The 21,775-nt window shown below is 37.3% G+C and overlaps 1 protein-coding gene across 8 annotated transcripts in view; it reads right to left on the bottom strand.

Moving 5' to 3' along the window:
* The window catches only part of lrch2 (leucine-rich repeats and calponin homology (CH) domain containing 2), a 103,576-nt gene that overhangs the window by 62,175 nt on the left and 19,626 nt on the right, over positions 1-21,775 (bottom strand). For all 8 annotated transcript variants that reach the window (XM_082169139.1, XM_082169140.1, XM_082169141.1 and 5 more), the window contains exons 2-10: positions 17,060-17,204; positions 15,042-15,168; positions 14,856-14,961; positions 14,520-14,656; positions 10,400-10,530; positions 8,743-8,830; positions 6,879-6,975; positions 4,542-4,642; positions 4,324-4,388 (exon numbers count right to left, since the gene is read on the bottom strand). In XM_082169139.1, the coding sequence (XP_082025265.1) occupies positions 4,324-4,388; positions 4,542-4,642; positions 6,879-6,975; positions 8,743-8,830; positions 10,400-10,530; positions 14,520-14,656; positions 14,856-14,961; positions 15,042-15,168; positions 17,060-17,204 (997 nt within the window). The remainder of the gene's footprint in view (positions 1-4,323; positions 4,389-4,541; positions 4,643-6,878; positions 6,976-8,742; positions 8,831-10,399; positions 10,531-14,519; positions 14,657-14,855; positions 14,962-15,041; positions 15,169-17,059; positions 17,205-21,775) is intronic.

The following is a 21,775-nucleotide window of genomic DNA, read 5'->3' as shown; positions in this document are numbered from 1 at the left end:
TCTTAACTGATCTTTTTTTTCATAATTTTGGCAAAAGATTAAATGTTAAATGAGTGATCTTGAGATGAGTCCCTGTAGTCGTCCAAATGGACTAATTTGCTGATGAAATACATATTACAAACTATTATAAAATGTAGTTTGATCACTATCTTCTCAGTTGTTATTATCAATTATCAATTATAATAACTGATTATCAATTATGCAAATTATCAAAGGTTTTTTTTTTACATGATTTGTTATATTTAATTACCTTGTAACACTAACATTAAGGTCTCATTAGTTAACATTAGCTAATGTATTAACTAACATAAACTAACAATAAGTAATACATTTGTTTGTATTTATTTTTTATTTATATAAATATGTATTAATCTTGGTTCATGTTAGTTAATAAAAATAGTCGTTCATTGTTCATGTTAGTACACAGTGCATTAAATAATATTAACAAATACAACTTTTGATTTTAATAATGTATTAGTAAATGCTGAAAGTAACATTAAATGAATAAATGCTGTAGAAGTATTTTTCATTTTTAGTTCATGTTAACTAAAGTAGTTAACTAATGCTAACTAATGAAACCTTATTGTAAAAATACCCCTTAGCAGATTTTGACATACTTTTACAGGTAAAGTTTTACAAACTAGTTGTGTAGTGTCGATGTAAAGCACATAAATTAGTGCCAATTACATGGGGAAAACTGCTACTTGAGTAGTGACTTTTAAGAATCCCAAGAGTAAAAACAGTCATTACACAAGCCGCCCTGAAGACTCTTTTACCCTTCAGCCCTATTTGATCATCAAGTTTCAGACAGACAAAGAATCAAACCTGTTATTATACTGAAGAAAAGAAATGTACCTTATGTTGGCACTGACTTCTGACATTTTTGACAACACAAAAAAACCCTAATTAAGATATAATGTCACCAGGTCATGTCAGAGTGCAGTGCATTGCGAAACAGTCGTGGGTTGGTGACTATGAAAGACATGGTGATGCAAGTCAGGGAAAATGTACCACACCTGTTCTAAGTAATCTAGTGAAAAAAAAACATGCATGCTTGTCACTTTTCCTGTCCTTTCTTTTCTGTGACACACACACACACAAATACAGTGTACCAGATGTATTTACAGAAATAAATCACCTCTAGATACCACATCAAAACCTGCTCCAGTGACAAGCCGCACAGCTGCATGTTTTATGGAACAAAAATTCATGTAAAATACTAAAGCCACAATGCAAAACCTGGATGGCATTTAAGTTTTTGTTTGACTAAGCTTATGTTCACACAGAACACATTTTTGCATTCCACTGCGCTGCTTTTGTTTTCTTTGTAAACACGTGTGCTAGACAGATATGTTTGACTGACTGACCATCTTTTGTCAAGCCTTTCTAAAAACGCAGTCCAAACGTGTCTCAAGACCAGGGGTCGTAACTTTGGAGCAAGTAACTTTGGGCGTGGGCCAATATTTTTTTTAGCCAGTAGATGGCGGGCCAGCTACACAGAGTAGGCATATGGATACAAATTAAATACTCTTAATGAACTCGGTCTCACCTCCCATTTCAATGTTGTGAATAATACATTTGTAGCTTACAATATTTTGGCAGTGATCGGCTTCTTTTTTCGTCCCGCTCCCACAAGGTTCTATTCAGCAACCGCTTAAAATACACTCTGTGTTCACCCGCTTTATTTCCCGACCTGACGGGTCCGCAAAATTTAGATCTCGTTTCCAGAATCTCACATTCAAATGTCTCTAACGGAAAGAGAGAGATTAAGTAGCCTATAACAATTATAAATGCTATACAAAAATTGTGCTCGTGTCAATATAAATATTATTTTAACATTGTACTGTCAGCAGAGAAAAAAATGTCACAGAAAAAATGAAATATAAATAACATAAATTAAATAGGACAAAGCCTATCACTCAAATTTCTAAGCAACATAAACAGAAACCATATTGCCCTACTGACAAATGAAGTAGGCTCTTTTCTGCCAAACTATTTCAAACATCCTTTGCAAAAAAAGTATGTTGACTGACAATGGTTTCAGTACCAAACAGCTCCTCAGAGCTAGGTGTACAGGTGGTCAGAATGAAGTGCGGATACGCTGTCAAAAGATGTCGGGAGTGGGCTATTGTCAGTCAGACCGCCCGCTCCGTCCAAAGTATAGGTACACCAGAGTTCCGACCGCTACTGTCTTTTATACTTTAACATTTAATCCCGCGCCGCATGATTCCTTATGGGCGTTTCACACAGTATGCGGCGGTGAAATCGCCGCGCGGCTACGGCTTTTCTCAAGTAGTGGAAGAGTTTTGTGCAGCATTTAGTGCAAATATTTTTTATCAGGTAATACATATTATTTATCAGTGTGTTATACCCGAATAAATAATAATGAAAAAAGTTCAAAAATCCGACTGTAAGCCAATGAGACTTACAGGAGAGCATGATTGCTATTCACCCCCTTATTAAAATGGATGTAATCTGTTACCACAATAGTACTTGATCTGTTTAAAATGATTTCATTGGTATATGTCTGCTAAGGTGTTAAATTAAAATTCAAAATTCAAATTTGTCTAAACCCGTTATTCATTTTTTCTATTTTTTATCTGAGCGCACATTCAGAAAATCGGAAAACGAGTCGTTATTCGTTTTTTTCATTTTAGTTCAGGAAATAAATAATGGAAAAATAAGGGGGTTTTTTATTTTTGGTTTTAATTTGAAAAAAAACGATTGAACGAATGACACGCGTTATTTGTAAACCGTTATTGTAAAATAAAAATAGGCTGATAAAAAAATGACTTCCAAAATAATCCGGCGGGCCAGAAAATATTGCTTGTTGCCGACCCCTGCTCTAGACCTTGCATTTTTTGTTCATTCTACTGCCCTGTTTAAACAAAAATGCACTCTGTGTGAAAGGCCCCTTAACTTAAAACACAACACTACAGTTGGTACTTGTTACACACTTTCAAAAAAATCCATCGTTGAGCAGTTTCAAGAGTTTCCATGTCTTGTTAATCATTTCAATATAGTTAAACTTTTTGCTGCTAAAGAGGCTTCATCCGGTGTGACATACTGTACAGCACATCTCACATTCACACAGGAAGTCTTCTTGAAGCTCTGTTCGTGAGTCACTCCAAACTATTGTCCTTTGTGTCAGCAGCTTGGATCTTTAACCATTAGCGTACAGCCATAGTATGTATGAAACGTCGAACTATGTGTTAGCATGTTTTTAAAATAAATTAATACTTTTATTCAGCAATGATTAGGAATGTGCCTGAAGCTGAATATTAGTTTAGAAAGAAAAATTACACATTCTACAGAGCCCCTAAAGGGACATGGTCATGGAAAAAATATATGAGATCGATTTTTGCGTTTGCAGGCATTAGGGAGACGCTATCAATATGCAGGAATTGAAATCGCTGTTGAATGCATGCTAGTTTTTTATTTTCATTTTCCAATTTACTCTGTGTAGGCTGTAGGAAGCAGTGTTACTGACCACACATTTTACAAGAGAAGATATTTGTCAATAACGCTGCTCAGGGTCTGTTGAGACATCATCCTGTCAGTCATCACTTCTTACTAATGTCACGGTTCTGTTTAGTTTGTTTCATTTCATGGACTTTTAGTTTATTTTCAGTCACATATGTTCCTTAGTTCAGTTTCCCGCCACTCTTTAGTTGTCATGGAGATTCATTTATTAATCACAGGTGTTTGTCATTATTTCCCTCATTTACTTTGTATTTAAGTTGCAGCCTTTTCAAAGTTAATTTGTCCGGTCACAATGCTGCTAAAAACTCAGCTTTGCCATCACAGGAATAAATTACTTTTTTTAAAATATATTAAAATAGAAAACCGTTATTTTAAATTGCAGTAATATTTCAAAACATTATTGTTTCTTCTTTCAAAAACATTAAACAAATTTTACCAACCCCAAAATTTGGAACGATTTGCCCCCATTTAAAAAAAAAATTAAATCTTTTCATGTCTCTAGTAGGGCTGTTAAATATGAATGAATTGCATTAACTGCATGATACAAAGATTAATTAATGAAATGACAAGTTGAAACATTTGTTGACCGTAGCTAGTAAATTAAAACCTTTATGACAGTAACTAGATTCCATAAATGGGAAAATGACCTTGAATACACACACTTGAAGTAAGAGATATTTATGAGTGAGACGTTTTATAGTCAGGAAGTGTAGCAAAGGCAACATTTATGATAATGGATGCAATCTGAAACTGACTCAAAACTACAAACCTCAGTAGCATGGATTTTGCGTATAGGAATGTTCCCTATATAATATCTCCCATAAAAACAGTCAGACTTACCCAGACTCTTCTTTCCAGTTCTCTTTGTCTTTGCTTTGGTGTGTTTTCAGAACCCGCTCCAACTCCTGAGGATGAGAGAGGGGAAGCTCTTTTACATTGTGTGGTGCACTAAGTGTGTTTATGTACACATGTGCATGCTTGTGGTGTCTTTGCTTGACAGATTAGGATTTTAAATAATCCAGTACAGAGTATGGATCTGTGTGAATGTTTATGCATACCTTTATACACGACACATAGGGTGCATTGTGCTGTAGATCTCCCTCAGACAGAGTGGCCTCTTCATCTGGATTTGGGTCAATAAAGTCATATGGGTCCTGATCTGCAAATAATTGACATGAGAACACTAAGGTGAGACACTTTCATTCCTGTAAAATTATACTGTAATTGCCAACTGCATACCAGCAATATGATATGCTACTTCTCACAAACACCAAGAGGCTTTATTTGTTATTTTTTGTGAGGTTCCTAGGGATCAGTAGATCATGACACTAGAAATACGAAGGTGTGTCAATCATAAAACAAGAAAATATGTTTTATCTCTTCAATTCACAATAGATTAAGTTATTTCTGGTATGCAATGCAACAGCTAGTTCATTATGTTATGTATTCTAGGGAACAGGATTTGCATATTAGTATGTCAAGACTGTAATCATAAGCAGTGCGGTGACAATCATAAGTGAACGAACAACATTATTACAGAAATACATGACATGTCAAGCCTTTCTGAATAAAGAAGTGAATTTGTTGCTATAGGTTCTAGTTTCTAATTCAGTTGGTTTAACAGCAAAACAACAACAAATTTTTTTTTTTTTTGAACACAAAAACCTTACCTCATAAATATGCATTTTGAAAATGCAATTAAAATTAGATTTTTGAAAATCACTTCTGGTGTGTGTAACATCAATCACAAAGTGCAGAATTATCTACACCGGAGTCTGAACTCACTCGCTTTTAGGGATGCACTAATTTTGTAATTGTGTCTGACATGTACACTACTATTCAAACATTTGTGGTCTGTAAGATTTTCTATTGTTTTTTAAAGAAGTCTCTTATGCTCAACAATGTTCCTTTCATTTGATCAAACTGAAATAATACTGCAATTTAAAGTAACTAAAGTAACTGTTTGAATATATATTTTTAAATAATTTATTCCTGTGCTGACAAAGCTGGATTTCCAGCATCATTACTTCAGTCTTCAGTGTCACATGATCCTTCAGAAATATATGTCGATTTGCTGCTCAAGAAACATTTCTTATTATTGATAAACTTTAATGCTGAATAAAATTTAAACGAACAGTGTTATTCATCTATTTAATATATTTCTAAAAGCTTAACTTTAAGCAAGCATTCAATTATGACAACTCTTGGAACAGTTTAGCATGGTAATGGATATAACAATGTTAATGCATTTGATCTTAGCGACGATAAGCAGAGGTAGAATACTGTCTCTTATCTTGGCATCATTACTATGGTATCTGATGGTACAAACAAATCCAAGTGTATTTCAAAGTCACAAAGCAGACAGCAGACCTGAGTATCTAATGTCATGACTAGGTGTGGAACGGTACATGTATTCGTATTGAACCGAAACGGTACAGGCGTCACGGTTCGGTGCATACATTTACACAGAGAATACACGGTATAAAAATAAATAAAACTCGCGTGCAAGTTAATTAATGTAATGCAGAACTACTGTTAGATACACGGGTTCTTTAGGGACACCTAATCTGTAGCTCCGCCTTAGCTCTGAAGCAGGCTGCGATGTAAAGATTGCAATGCTGGAATATGGTGTGTGTGTGAGTGAGTGAGTGAGTGAGTGAGTGAGTGAGTGAGTGAGTGAGTGAGTGAGTGAGTGAGTGAGAGAGAGAGAGAAAGAGAGAGAGAGAGAGAGAGAGAGGTGCGGGCGCGAAAAAGTCCCGAAAAGTCACAAAGTGTTTACTTATATTTGTGTGCGTGTGTGTGTGTGTGTGTGTGTGAGGCGCGGGTGGGATCGAACAGTGGAAACATAAAAACATACTCCGTCATTTTGTTTATACAAGACATCATTCAAACTGCAAAGTGTTTAAGTTACTGTTAATTACAATTTTAAGGAAAACAAATATATTAATCTGAAATGTAGCAAATAAATGTTCAATTAATTAAGGTACAATTACCAAACATATCTCAAGGTCTTTTTATTAATTTAATTAATAAACTAATTATATAAAACTATTGTCAGTGCACTACAAATAAACTGGTTCTATGCCTTTACTTTATTAATAAAACTTATTTTAAAAATACAAGGCTTAAGTAATTTATTTTTTCTTTGGTGGTGTAGCCTGAGACATGCACAAGCCTTCTGCATTTTTGTTTTGCCTTTTCCTCCATTGTACTGAACTCGTACCAAACCGCGATGTCTGAACCGAGGTATGAACCGAACCGTGACTTCTGTGTACCGTTCCACCCCTAGTCATGACACAATACACATAATGCTGGATTGATAACTATCAAAGAAATAAACAATACACAATGTGAGTAATAACCTATGGCCAATATTACTAATGCTGAAAGCACACCTTTGTTTGAGTCCAGCTTTGTGAGAAGTATGTGTGGGTCAGCCCGCGCAGTCTCAGACACTTGAGAGTGGAGACTCATTGTATCATCATCAGATGGCTGGGGAATGACAGACAGAACAGGAGTAAGAGAAAAGACAATAGAAGGGAAATAAAATCTTTTTCTTTTTTTTGCCTCCGGCAAACTGTACAAGAGATTTACCAAAGTCCCTTTAAGACAAGTCATTATACGAGTGACTTGTTTTGTGTATTCTAGTCTTTATATTTACTCAGTAACTGTTACTTGTTTTAGATCGTCTTTCTTGAACATCCTTTCTTGAACAGTTGTGCACAGCCCCCCTAATTATGAGCTTAACTTTGCCCCGGTATTAAGATGTGTTTTGGTTGATCAGATTACAAGTAGACGAGTGAGAACATTCCCGTCTACACCTGGTATCTGTCTCTTTTGTCTACTATCAACCACTTCTGTCCTGATTTCTTCAAGGGAGGGGTATATGTTTGGGTTTTTCAGATCTTTTGATCTAATGGACAAAATAAGCTTGCGCAATTTACATATGAACGTGCCTGGAGACGACGGAAAAACATTCAGTGAACAATGGCTTTCGTTTCTGCTATGATATCCACAAGATCAGCTGAACGCGGTGAGTGCGAGCTGGAAATCAGGAATGGTGAGAGAACCTTTAAAGGGATACTCCACCGTTTTTTTTCATATTAAACTATGTTATTCCCTTAACTAAGACGAGTTGATACATACCTCTCTCATCTCAGTGCGTGCACTTAATCGCTCTGGCGCGCGGGGACACTTTGATAGCACTTAGCTTAGTCCAGTATATTCAATGGTATCTAACAGCAATGAATTTAGAAGTGACCAAACACATCAACGTTTTCCCTATTTAAAAACAGTTACACGAGTAGTTACACGACCAAGTAGGGTGACACAAAATAAAACGTGGCGTTTTTCTAAGCGGGTTAAAAAGGATAACTATAATGTATGGCGGAATAGCACTTTTGGGAATACTTCGACTCGGCGCAGTAAAAAGTCACGCCTGATCCTCTTCCTAGAGCGATTAAGTGCACGCACTGAGATGAGAGAGGTATGTATCAACTCGTCTTAGTTAAGGGAATAACATAGTTTAATATTAAAAAACGGTGGAGTATCCCTTTAAACCAAACTTGTGTCTTCAGCCAACAAATTTAAATCCCGTCTGGCTAGCACGCTTCCATTAATGTTTACGCATTAGGTCAGCAGGCGAAGAACAGGCGGCCTTTTGTTGCTGTTCGAACACATTCGACCACATGAGCGTTTACACTAATTAAATTTAATTAAATTTAATTAAATTCTAATTTGTTTGTATAGCACTTTTCACAATACACATCGTTTCAAAGCAGCTTTTCAAAAAAATGCATGAGTCCACATTACAATTTAGAGTGATCTGTTATCAGAGGTAATTGTCTAAGTTATGTATTTCAGAAATGTACATATACAAAATAACAGTTAGTTAAAAATGTATTAATTTACCGAATAATTTAAAGCAGAAACAATGAGCTAATTGAAGTAATGAATACACTAAGAAATCAATTTGGTCTAATGCATTTTCGACTACCTCTGGAAGTGATCAGAAATGGACAAGCTCAAAACGTTTTAGACCCCCTTTACACCTGTATTTAGAGTTGTACACTTGTGATCCGATCGACCAAAACTCATCCTAATACCAGGTGTGAACAGGGCCTCAGTGTCTACTGTTTGGATAGTCAGGCAGAATTAATTCAAAACTTTTTTCTATTATATCAAGTGAAAAAACTCAATATTTGAGCCGTTTGCAGCACTAACTATATATGTGTACAACTAATGTTTGTGTGTGTTTACCTCTGTAGTCGACAGTCTTTTGTCACCGTTGTCACTGCCAATACCGGAGTCAGGGCCATGGTTTTTACTGGGATAAAAATCTTCCATACTACACAAACAAACACATATTCATGTAAAACAAGAGACAAATAGACACACAACATCATTTCCCTTCACTACACAGAGTTGGATGAGGATAAATTCAATGAAATAATAATGAAGCAATATCACACTTAAAAGACACAACACTTTTATACAATAGTCAATAGCCAATTGCATAAATTTTATGTCCCGAAGATCCTCTTCTGTGCAAACTACTTACAGCACGGACTTTTGAGCTACCACTGATTGGTTTAAAAGATATGTACAGGCCTTCATTACTACTTAAAAGTCATCACGTTAGAACTACTGTAGCAATGATGGCTAGCAGGCAGCTAATCATTAAAAAGAAATGATTGGAGAAAGAAGGAATACTAAAGCTTTGTACAGACAGATAAAAAAAAAAATTCTCTAATTCAGCTGATTTTTTAATCTACTGAAAAGCAAATTAAAAATAAAAAGTAATATTGTTGAATAGATATTGAATATCAAATTAATATATTAATTTGAGTAACATTTTAAAACACAATTTGCCAGTTACTTTGCAATTGCTCCACCAACAAAATAGTCTCAAACTTACTCAAAGCAGAAACCATTGCACATCTCAGAGTGATTCATTCCTGAATGAATCAGCATTTCTGAAGAAATCCTTTGAATGAATAATAAACTGACTCACTCACAAAAAAGTCACTTGTTTCTTAAATGAATCAGTGCTTTTGAACGAATGTTTTGAATTTAAACTCAATGACTCACTCTAATGAATCAGTGTTTAACAATTCAGTTGAGTGAACACATAAAGACGGACACCTGTCGCTATGTACTGGCATGTAACCTGCAGAAAAGTCACTGTAAAATGCTTTATGTAAATCCTCAGGGCAGCAGGAAATACCTCATTAGTTACAAACTTATGTTGGAAACATGATTCATGGGGCTCTGAAAGTGCTGTTATTCATAGAACAAAGTGCCATTCACAGAGGACAAAGCTGTAGTTCAGGGCTCCGAACCATTTCAAGGAATGAAAACTAAATTTGAACAAGAACATAAACAAAAACGAAATCAAGTTGAACCATTCTGAACAAAAACGCTTATTTTAAATTAACTTTAACCAATTAATAGCGCTATTTTATCGTTCTGTTTAATATTTGAATTTAGCAGTCAAACAATCATAAATTCAAATAAAACAGCTTAAATGCATGGCTTGTTCAAAGAACCAGTTCTTGATTTACCCTTGCACTGCAAAGAAGCAGAGACTGTCTCCAAAATCTGTGCAGCACTTATTATTGAGGCGGGTGGTGCTACTGTATGAGGTTTTACCGACAGTTTGAGGATCCATAGGGTTACGAGGTTTAGTCACAAGCTTTAGTATAAAGCTATTTATTATAAAGTTCTATTCAAGGTCTGGTATAAAGTATAGGGGGGAAAATTGTTTAAAAAAATAACGTTATTAACCAGTATTTTTTCTAATAAAGCTGTTTTCTGAACTGTAATGTTACAGAAGGAACGCAGAAAAGAAATGTTAAAATACTGATTCTGCTCGGAGTGAACCAATAAATTTTTTTTTAAGCCCTGCTGTAGTTACCTGTCTGTTAGCTGCTGAGGTAAGCAGCGCTTTCCCAAAGAAGGCAGGTCAAGTGTGTCTGGTTTTTTATCCAGGCGACATGCCTGCAGGTTTAAATACTTAAAGATGTGGATCTTTCCCTTCAGACAGATCTGAAAGCAAATAAGAAAATTAATCTAACATTACAAAACATCACAGAAAGTACAGCCTCTGTAAAAGTGGATCAGTTGGATCAATGAAATGAATATTAGTTAATTAAAATAAATAAATGCTCTTTTTGAAATTTCTATTTAAAGAATCCCCAAAAAATAAACATTCATAGTGTCCGCAAAAAAATATATAAAACAAATCTGCAGAACAACTGTTTTCAACATTGATTATATTAAATGTTTCTTGAGCAGAAAAGCAGCATATTAGAATGATTTCTGAAGGATCATGTGACACTGACGACTGGAGTAATGATGCTGAAAATTCAGCTTTGACATCACAGGAATAAATTACATTTTAAAATATATTCAAATGGAAGTTATTTTAAATTGTAACAACATTTAACGTTACTGTTTTATTGTATTTCTATCAAATAAATGCAACCTTTTTTTTTTTTTTTTTTTGCACCACATACATAACAGAAAGACATTATATTTAGTAAATTTTCATTCTCATGTAAATATTCAAATAAGTCTAATAAGTAAATAAGTCTAATGCAACAATTTATGTAAGATTGGATTTATGGGCATTTCACACGAAAATTAGTTCAGCTTGGGTTTCATAAAAAGATAATAATAAGATAAATAACCTTTTTTTCTTTTCTTTTTTTACACTTTTTACACTGCAGTGTTTTTGACTGAAGTATGTTTTCTACAGATCTCTATGAATTCTCTATGAAATGTCATATTTTTGTGTTTTATCCATGAGAATTTGTTCATTTCTCACAAAGGAAATGCATTGGTTGCAGCAGCAATCAAATGCAATCTATCATTATTATGTTCACAGTGGACAGGGTTGAGAATCTGTTGTCTAAGAGGGCAAATATAAAGACGGCGGATAAAATATTCAGCCCATTATCATATTCATGAAACACATGGGGCACTGAGTTTGTTTTCTCTCTCTCTCTCTCTCTCTCTCTCGCTCTCATTTCCCAGGAAAAAACTAAACAGACCAAAGAACATTCCAAACAAATCCAAAATGTATTTCAGTCAAGGGAAGAACATGCTGAGCTTCACAACTGCGTGTCTGAGCAAGACAAGCCATAGTCAAGGAAAACATGATCTTTTATTTTTTATCAACTTATCAGAACAAAAAGTTAAGCATTTCTCGTAATTGTTTAAAAAAAGATTTTACAGATGAAGAGGACAAAGGACCAAACCAACAGCTCGCATTTCCTAAAACGTGAAGAACAATATGCTGATGAGATAAAATCTGAGCGTTCAGAACACAGTTCTTTGATAACGCTGTGACTAGAACAACGTAATCCTGCGCATCATCACACCACACCCTCTGTGAAATTAAGCAATAAGCCCTGCAAAGCTGTGTTTTACAGTGGATATAGAACAGCTAAGGGCAGTTGTTGGGCACGTCACGGAGTGGAAAAACCCTCTAGGCCCCGATCACACCTAACGCGTTTTTCAGGTTCGAAAACGCGAGGCACACAGCACTGCCCCATCACACAGAATGAGCAGTGTGTTGCGTTTATGTTGCTAGGCAACCACTGAAACAGCTGTCCTGTCGTTAAGCTCCTGGTAACCCGCGAGAGCACCACATAGGCGGCTGCATATATATAAAAAAAATAAAAAATAATAACTAACCCTAAAAAAAATTATAACAAAAGGTTTCTCAGCTGTTTTTTGTAGTATTAGGTGTCCTTAATAACATACTAAAAGTTTACCAAAGTTTGACCACTAGAAAGGTGTAATTTTCAAGATGGTGTCCAAGATGGGCAGGAAGCCCTTAAAATGTCCTAACTCCTTCATTATTTGACCTAGCCAAATAATTTTCTGGGTCTATGAATCCAATACTGTAAAGTTTTATCTTTGTTTGGGGTGAACCAGAGATGTAAACGATTTAGCCTTTGTCATGTAACTCCTACTCAGTACGTGTTTTTGGACACAGACTTGACATTCAATGTAAAAGTTATTGCACCCAAAAGTAGCTTAAATTGGAGATGTATAACTTTGATCATAAACAACTCTGAATTAGCCTGAGCAGAGGCCTGTGAGTGAACCCTCTAAAATGGTCACTCATTTCAATTTGAATAAGGTAATACATATGTAATGCATCCTCTATAGATATTTTTGAGTATAAAGGTGGCATTTTACTAAACCTCAGGTTTAGTAAAATTCAGGTAAACCTTCAGACTTGAACCGCGGTTTCTTCAGCCGCTACTTCCACGTCCCAAAGAAGGATGGGGTCTGCGCCCCATTTTGGACATGCGTCGTCTGAATTTTCCCTTTACAAAGGGAAGTTCAAGATGCTGATGTTGAAAACTATCCTGGCGCAGATTCGAACTGAGGACTGGTTCGTCCCTGTGGACCTGAAGGATGCCTATTACCACATCCAGGTCATTCCATGGCACAGGAAGTTCCTCCGGTTCGCCTTTGGGGGAAAGACGTATCAGTATCGTCGGGTCCTTCCATTTGGTCTAGCTCTGGCTCCGCGGAGGTTCTCCAAGTGCATGGATGCAGCTCTGGCCCCCTTGAGGCTAAATTATCTAGACGACTGGCTCATTCCAGGGGAGTTGGTGTGTCGTCACAGGGACGTCCTTCTCCATCACCTCTTGGTCTCAGGTTGAATGCTCAGAAGAGTGGCTTAACTCCTTCAGCAGACCACTTTCCTGGGTGTCTAACTCGATTCTCTTTCGATGCAGGCCCGTCTGGCCCATGCTCGAGTTTCCGGTCTCCGTGCGTGCTTGGCCCGTTTCACGCTCGGCCATCATGTAGCGGTGGGCATATGTTGCAGGCTTCTGGGGCTCATGGCAGCAGCCTCTCCTGTGCTGCCCTTGGGTCTCCTTCATATGAGACCATTCCTGTGGTGGATGAAACTCAGGGGCATCCGCCATTCTTGGTCTGCCTTCTGCCTGCTGAGAGTGTCGCAAGATGGTCAAGATGGGTGTACTTTGCCGTCGCCAGGTTGTCACGACGGACGCCTCTTTGACTGGTTGGGAGGCGGTCTTCGAGGGCAGACCGGCGTGCGGCGTTTAGACGGGCGAGCTTCTCTCGTGGCACATAAATTGCCTCAATTTGCAAGCCACAAACGGCAGTTGCGCAGTAATACTAAAGTAATGCGGTCACAGGTGTATGTTTGTTGAGTAATTTACAACGGCTTTGAACGTGGCTCAACCAATCAGAATCAAGGACTGGAACTATCCATTTTATAACAAGAATTTTATCGTTTGATTTACTGCCCACCACAGGTACAGCAGCATGTGTCAAGCAAGAACAACACTGGAACTTGGGTTAAGTGCATTGCTTAAGGGCACAATGTAACAGCTGATGGGTCCCATGGATCCTAGCAGTAATCAAACTGGAAAATTAAAAGTGTGGTTTGGTTAGGGCTGTGACGATGGCAGTGACGATGGCAGTTACCACCGCGATGGTAAAAAGGCCAAGCACCACAGCACAGGTTCGCTGTGTTTTTTCTTGAATTATGCTTGAAATGTGATTCAAACTTTCGAAGTTCACTAAAATGTAAACGCTACAAAGTCCTTGAACATCTAAGACAATACATTTTGGAACCAAACCAAGTTTAATTACATTTCTCCACAAAGATAAATGTGTCGTCACATGATCCCTCAGAAATCATTCTAATATGCTGATTTGCTGCTCAAAAAACTTGTCTTATTATTATCAATGTTGAAAACAGTTAGGAAAATTGTGGACTCTGTAATCGTTTTTTTCCAAGGACTTTTTATTTTATTTTTTGAGGGGGGGCATTCCTATGTGGTACCCTAAGTAAGATTAGAAAACATTTTAATACCATCATTATTGCATCAATATGCTTGATATTTTATGTATTTCGCAATGTCAGCCACTGGATGGCGCCAACAGAAAAGAAATTACCAACAGACAGGAACAACAATCAAGCAAGTCTTCAGCGCCACACATGTGAAGAGATACACAGTAACAGAGGAGTACCACTGAAATACCTGGGCGGGAGGAGACTGCATGGGGTTGTTGTCAAGAACGATGTGCTGTAACTGCTTAAGTTTGCGGTAAGATATGGGAATCTCAGTGATCTTATTACAAGAGAAATCCAACCTGATCAACGGCAGATGAGACAATTCTGTGAGAAAGAGAGTAAAGGAGAAAGAAAGGGGAAAACTAAAGATATGAGAAATTCCTTCCTATCTCAAAGTAAGTAGCATAACTAGCATAAACACTAAATGTGTTGAATGTGAATTTATATCCAGTTAAGCTTTTGTAGTTTTATCGGATTGATGCTTCTGTTGATATAGGATCTGTCTTTTTGTATGTGTCTGTACCATCTGGTAACACTTGTAGCCAGTTTCTTCGTACGTTGAGCTCTCGTAGCGCGAGTAGTTTCCCCATATGAGCAGGAAGCACCTGGATCTCATTACAGCTGATGTCCTGAACACAGAAAATGCATGAACTGTGTATATACGAACATATCATATACAATAATTACACGTGTATTTTCACATACTGACCAGTTCCATGAGGTCTTTGGCCTTTCCGATCTCCTCAGGAATAGACAGGAGTTTATTGTTGCTGACCACAAGCACTTTCAAAGGAAGAATAAAGAGGAACTTGGGGAGAACGGACAGCTGATTTCGACTGAAAACATCAAAACACAAGGATTAGATTTAATAGTCTATCATCTCTCACTTTCTTTAATGAGGAAACCCCCACAACAGCTGAAAGAAATTAAAGCTCTTACAATACTGGACATAAATACACTACTGTTCAGTGGTTTGGGGCTGGTAAGATTTTTTTATGTGTTTGAAAGAAGTCTCTGCAGCCTCACCAAGGCTTTTGATGAAAATAAATTTACCAAAATTTAATTGATAAAAAATACAGTAGAAACAGTAATATTGTGAAATATTACTACAAATTTAAAGTAATTGTTTTCAATTGTAATATATTTTAAAATGTAATTTATCCATGTGATGCCAAAGCTGTATTTTCAGCATCATTACTCCAGTCTTCAGTGTCACATGATCCTTCAGAAATCATTCTAATATGCTGATTTGCTGCTCAAGAAACATTTATTATTATTATCAATGTTGAAAACAGTTGTTCTGCTTATTTGGATACCACAATGTCATGATTCTGCCTTCTAGTCTTTGATTTTCCCTGGTCTTGAGGCAGGATCATGACAGGCCCATGTTTTGTGTGCAAGCACATGGCCTTGTGTTTGGGCCATGTGCTTGTGTTGTCTCGTTACCTTGCCCCGCCCCCTTGTTGTCCTCGTTTTGTCATTATTGCTTTACCTGTGTCACCTGTTATGTTATCATTAGTCTCTTTATTTAATCCCCTCATGTTCTCTGTCCTGTGTCGGTTCATTGTGAAACCTGCTGTGATGTTACACTCTGTGAATCCTGCCTGTGTTTGCTATAGTTATGTGTGAGTCATTGCTAAATATTACCTGTGAGTATCTTGTCTTAGTTACGAGTCCTGTGAAGATCCTGTTCGTGTATTTGCTGTTAGTTAGTGTCTAGTCATCTGTCAAGATCATAGTCTAGTTAGTCATCCTCTGCCTTGTTTTGTTTTACCCCATCGTGGGCTTTATTTTCCCCTTTTTGTCTTGAATAAATTGTGTGTTTAGTGTACTCTGTCTGTGCCTGGGTTCTCCTTCCTCACCATCATAACACACAATGCATTTTTTTGGGAATAAATTATTTTGCAACATTATCAATGCATCTTCGCTGAATAAAAATATTAATTTATTTTAAAAAACAACACCTTACTGACCCAAACAAGCTGCGGAAAATTCTGAGTTGGAACCGAAGTATTACATTACATTTAAAAATATATTAAAATAGAAAGATTATTATTAGTTATTTTAAATTGTAATTATATTTCACAATGTTAGTTTTTACTGTATTTTTGATTAAATAAACACAGCCTTGGTGAGCACAAAGTTTACTTGACAACAATTGCATCTGCAGTCGATTCCAATGCATTTCTTTGGGTCTGAATTTGATTTAAAAGCGGTTTCAGTCAAAATACATTATTTTTATAACAGCTTGATCAACAACAGCATAATAGACAGATGTCAAGATAGTCTTAGAAATAGATAAATTATAATGAGATGTTAAAGGGGTGGTTCGGAGTAATTTCAACCTAGGGTGAAAACTTAGAGTGACTTCGATGTCTGGGTTAGCGGTAGCATAAGCCATCAGGCAAGTGTTATTTAAATAAACTCCTGATGTACTTTCAAACTTTCCAATGCCTCGTTTTATGAGTACAGAACCTATTTTTACTACTGTATAAGTTTGGTACCATTCTGGCCATTATTAGTGGGGTAATTTACAAGATACAACCTTGGATCCATTAGCGCTTTCACTTAGCCATTCAGTTGATATCTCTAAATAAAGCTCTAACTTTAATAATGTTCGACCAAGGGAAAAAAATTGGCTCGAGGTCATGGTGCAAACTAAGGACCCTAGGTTGAAATTACTCCGAACCATCCCTTTAACAGACAAAGACAAAGTGTGGGTGTTACCTGATGTTCAGGTAGGTGAGCATCTGTAGGTTTATAATGGCCTCTGGAATGACCTTTATGCAGTTGTGATAGAGGTTTAAAGACTCCAGTGGCGCAAACATACAAACTTCTGGAGGGAGTTCACAAAAGCGGTTTTTCGACAAGTCTGTAAAGAAAAAGATAAATTAAAGTCAGTTTAACGTGGCGAATAAGTATACTGTGAACATTTTCAACTGAAAGACATTTACAAATTAATAATGCATGCTAGTGTACTGCACATCCAAACAAACAGGAAGTTTGAAGCCCCTGTTACTCAGGAAATGTCTATATGAATTACTAATGAATAATTGAATAATTAATTGGTTGATTAGTCTGATCTCTAGGAGTTTCACCTTATCAGACAATGACAAAGCAGCAGTGTAACACACACACACAGAGAATGCAAGAGAGAGAGAATAAGACAGGTAATTATTGATTTGTCAAGGCAGTCAATTTAATTAAGATGCAGTGTGAAGAGCTCCGTCACAAGCTCTGCTGATGTGACACCTAACAATAAAACGGCTGAGATTCACAACAGTGAAATGAATGTGACCCACTCACTTTTAATTAAAAGAAATGGTCAAAAGAAATGATCACATTGAAAATATGTTTAAATTTAATTCCACAACAGTTAGTCAGTAAACAGTTAGCAGATAGTCAGTTATACTTTCTTGCCAGTTACATCATCATGCCATTAGGTGGCGACAAGTGACTTGTTGAATCATTTATTTAAAAAAAAAATTTTTTTATTCAACTTTCATAAAAGCTTACAATGACATTTAACATCAAATATAAGCCAAACAGATATTGGGGAAAACATAACAGATCTTACATTGTAAAGAGTAAAACATTAAATTCTACACTTTTTTTTTTTTTTTAGTATAAGAAGTCTTATTGAATCATACTCAAATGATTTGTTCAAACACACTGAATCATGATGAATGTGTTGCTCTGAGACAGGTAATGGTTCATCTTGCGTTGGCTTCATTTGGGACCATTTTGACAGGTAAAGCACGTAAAAAAAAAAAGGATATAAAATGTTAGCCCTCATCCTCAGACATCAATCTCTCCCTCTCTCTCTCTCCCTCTCAAAAAATACAAAAAAACACCCAGAATTATAACAACTTCAACCAATCAGAACTGAGTTGTCATTACTACCGTGCTACCATGGGAGCAGACATGCAAGCAGAAGAAAAGTCATGTCAACTTCCTCTGTAATTCACATCCCCTTTGAAAAGAGAAATGTAAGAGAAATATAAAAGACTGTAACTATATCAAAGCAGACTGAAAAAGAAGAAATACAAACAGAATGGGAATGATATCATTTCAGAATTCTTTTGGACCTTTTACAGATAACATCCTTCAGGAGTTAGAGGCCAAATGCCAGCAAAGAAGAATTCATTCAATATTATGGGTTTGGCACTTGTCAACCAATGAGATGTAAGCAGGAAAAAAAAAACCCGATTTGATTGTGCAGCGGTCGTTGCCAACCTGAAACTGTGCTGCCTGGCAACTCTTACAGACTGGAGCAGTGTTGCTTGGCAACCGTTACCAACCCAAACTGTGCTGACTCCACCTCAGAAATTCCTCTTGAACAGCCTTCAGTTGGCTGATAAGAGAGCACAGCAGACTCACGTTAGTGTAGCAATCGTGCTTCAACATTGTCAACATTTACACACCACGCAACATTTCACTTCAAATGCTCAAACGTTTAAAAAGATCAGTATTATACATACGTTTATTTGTGTGGTATAATTTTCAGATGTGCAGGTGATCATGTGCTAGACAAAGTAAAAATCTTTTTCTGGTCCAGTAGGGCCCGAGGAATCATGTTTTGGCTGATTAAAAGCACACTATGCAAGATTTATACCTTAATATAACAGCTTTGAAATCAATTCGATGGTAAACGAACTTGTTGTAGGGCGAATCATCCCAATAGCAAATTGCGGTACTCCGCTGACTCCGCTGGCAAAACCAGCTATGCAAGTTTGAGAGGTGGCGCCCCGCCAAATCTCGCGAGAATCAAGACTTGCTTTACGGCACAACGTCACATACATCAACAACATATGAAGCAGCCTCTATGGAAGACACTAGCACGCATTTCAGATGTGAATCATTCATGGCAGAGTCGACGAAGAAAACGCGGTCGATGAGTGCAGAGTGAGAACCGAGAACGAGCGAGAAACACAAACTGCTTTACAGCAATTCGACAAACACAATACTGTTCTATAATACTGTGTATGATGTATTACCCACCTCGGTAGTAGGGCTGTGCAATTAATTGAATTTCGATTTCGATTTTGGTGATCGTTGGGAGCCAAAATAGTACAATCGAGTAAAAACGATTATTTTGCCATGTTCTGTTTTGCAAGAACACTCTTATTTTGTCTTGTGTTCTGAATGACACGCGCACGCGCACTTCTGCCCCTCCCGAAGCCGTAAACTCTCTCAGCTTGAATGTTTAAACTGATAAGACTTAAAGGGATACTTCAGCATTTAGCATTAAGCTTTGTATCAGTAGAAAACCTGTAGTATTTTCGAATTACCGTGCTTCCCTCCCTCATATCCCCCTGAGACGAGAGATTTATATATTTTTTGTCTGGAAAAAAATCCTCAGATGATCTGAGGATTTTTTGGACAGAGGCTAGAAACTACAGCCAGTAGTAGGGGATGTCCCGCATGTTTTCAACCCGCCCATAGGGGGTGGGATCTCACCTACAGAATGTACAAATAGTGTCAGCTGTCTTTTTTTGGAAACTAAGCTAACAGGCTCTTGTTCTGTGGAGAAAGCTGAGTAGTAGGGGTTACCATCCTCTTTTTACCGGACATGTCCGGCCGTCGAGATCGTCCAAAATGTCCGGGATTCGGCATTTGCTTTCTACAGTCGCCATTCATTATTTACATGCACACCTTTTGTTTCAATCTAACTGAATTCATTCCAATTGGTGAATCTGAATGTAGTGTTTACATGAACGCTAAACAAGTGATCGTTTGATGTGCGTTTTAGCATTGCTAAGAAAATTCCCGCTCCTCCGTGAGAGATAGCCTAAGAGACCGTTGCATCTCACAGGTGTCGCTCATCAGTAATCACGCCACCGGCCTTGCGTCGTTCTCCCACGCCTCTCAGTCTCGTCCTGCTCACCACAGTAAACATGATGAATGGCGACTGTAGAACGCAAAAGCCGAATCCCGGACATTTTGGGCAGTCTCGAGATCCCGGGCAGACTCGGCACGGAGACTCACGATAAAACGGCATCTTTTAAGTTTCGAGTCAACTAGTAGCCTAGCCTAGTTGTTTAACTGCGCGCTCTTACTGGTAGGCGTGGCTTGGGAGTGGCTTCGTAGGGCAGCGAAGTAAGTGCATTCTGGGAGTTGTTGTCTTTCATCAACATGAGCCAAAAAAAAAATTTCTGGCTTTTCTCAGTTTAGAAGGCTCCAAATTCAAAAATAATTTCACATTTCTACTACATAAATGACCCATTTTAAATACACATTCATCTTTCCAGAGTTTAAGTGTATCCCTTTAAAGAAGTGAAAATGATCAACTTTAGTTACGATGCAATGCTGGCCCGATTGTGCAAGTGACAATTCCGTCATGTCCCGACACCTAAACGTGAGAGTGTAGTTTCAACGCTTGCTTTGTACAACCCATTTTGAGAGACAGAGAGAGAAGACGCAGCACCGCTGAACACTCACGCGGTTTGTGAAATTGCGTCTTTGCGAAAGTTTTAAAATTATAGATTTGATTTTATAATCTGTGTGGATTAATTTAGGCTACTCATACAATCTACTTGCTAAAGTGAATCAATGTTTGTGGGGGAATTTCTCGCATTATAAATGGTAGACTTGCGGGAAAATTTAAATACTTATTGAAGTATTATATGTTGTATTATTTATTTTAATAGTTCAAAAAGTACAATAAATGTTCAAATTTAGATTTTTTAAGAATTGTTGAAAGGTGTCTTTTTAATAAATGCAAAACATTCCCAAAGTCAAAGAAATAATCGTGTTACATAATCGTGATTTCAACACTGACCTAGTAAACATAGCTCCACACGATAAAGTTGGCCAGCTCCGATTAAAACAAATTCTCCTGAGCAGCGGTAGAAAGGGGGAGAAGGGTGCCGCAAGTGAGTTTTTTTACGACAGTGTTGTGAAATATACGCCCCACAGCTGTAGGGGGAGCTTGTTGAGAAAACATGCAACAAAAAAGGTGAAAATCAGTGAAGAAATGGCTAGAGTTGCCAAGTTCCCCTTTAATATGGGCCGGTTACAGTGTTGCCAGATGTACGATAATTATCGTATTTGTACGATAATATTGACCTCTGTACGATGTACGATCAATAATGAAAAAAATCCCATAATGTACGATCATTTCAGAGTTTTCAGTCGTTCGTCCAAACACACATCCAACCGCTTCTCTCTCTGACCCCAAATCATTTCGCAGGCTCGCCTGCCTGCACCCAAGCACGTATACACACACACACCACACGGTGTCGTGCGCACGTCAACGCTACACTACAGTTTTGCCGAAGAAGACAGTTCAGTTTAGATCAGTTCCATGACGGCATCCAATCTGTACCGTAAAAGGATTCCCCAACCAACAACATCTGCCAATACAGCACAAGTGGATGTGGCATCCGATGATGACAGCGACTTAGAGATCGAATTTGAATCTTTCTAGTGTTAATTGTGCAC

The sequence above is a fragment of the Leuciscus leuciscus genome (genome assembly GCF_965113295.1).
Source record: "Leuciscus leuciscus genome assembly, chromosome: 5".
NCBI lineage: Eukaryota > Metazoa > Chordata > Actinopteri > Cypriniformes > Leuciscidae > Leuciscus > Leuciscus leuciscus.
Note: the sequence above shows the minus strand (reverse complement) of the source record. Positions and strands in the feature narration are given on the sequence as shown.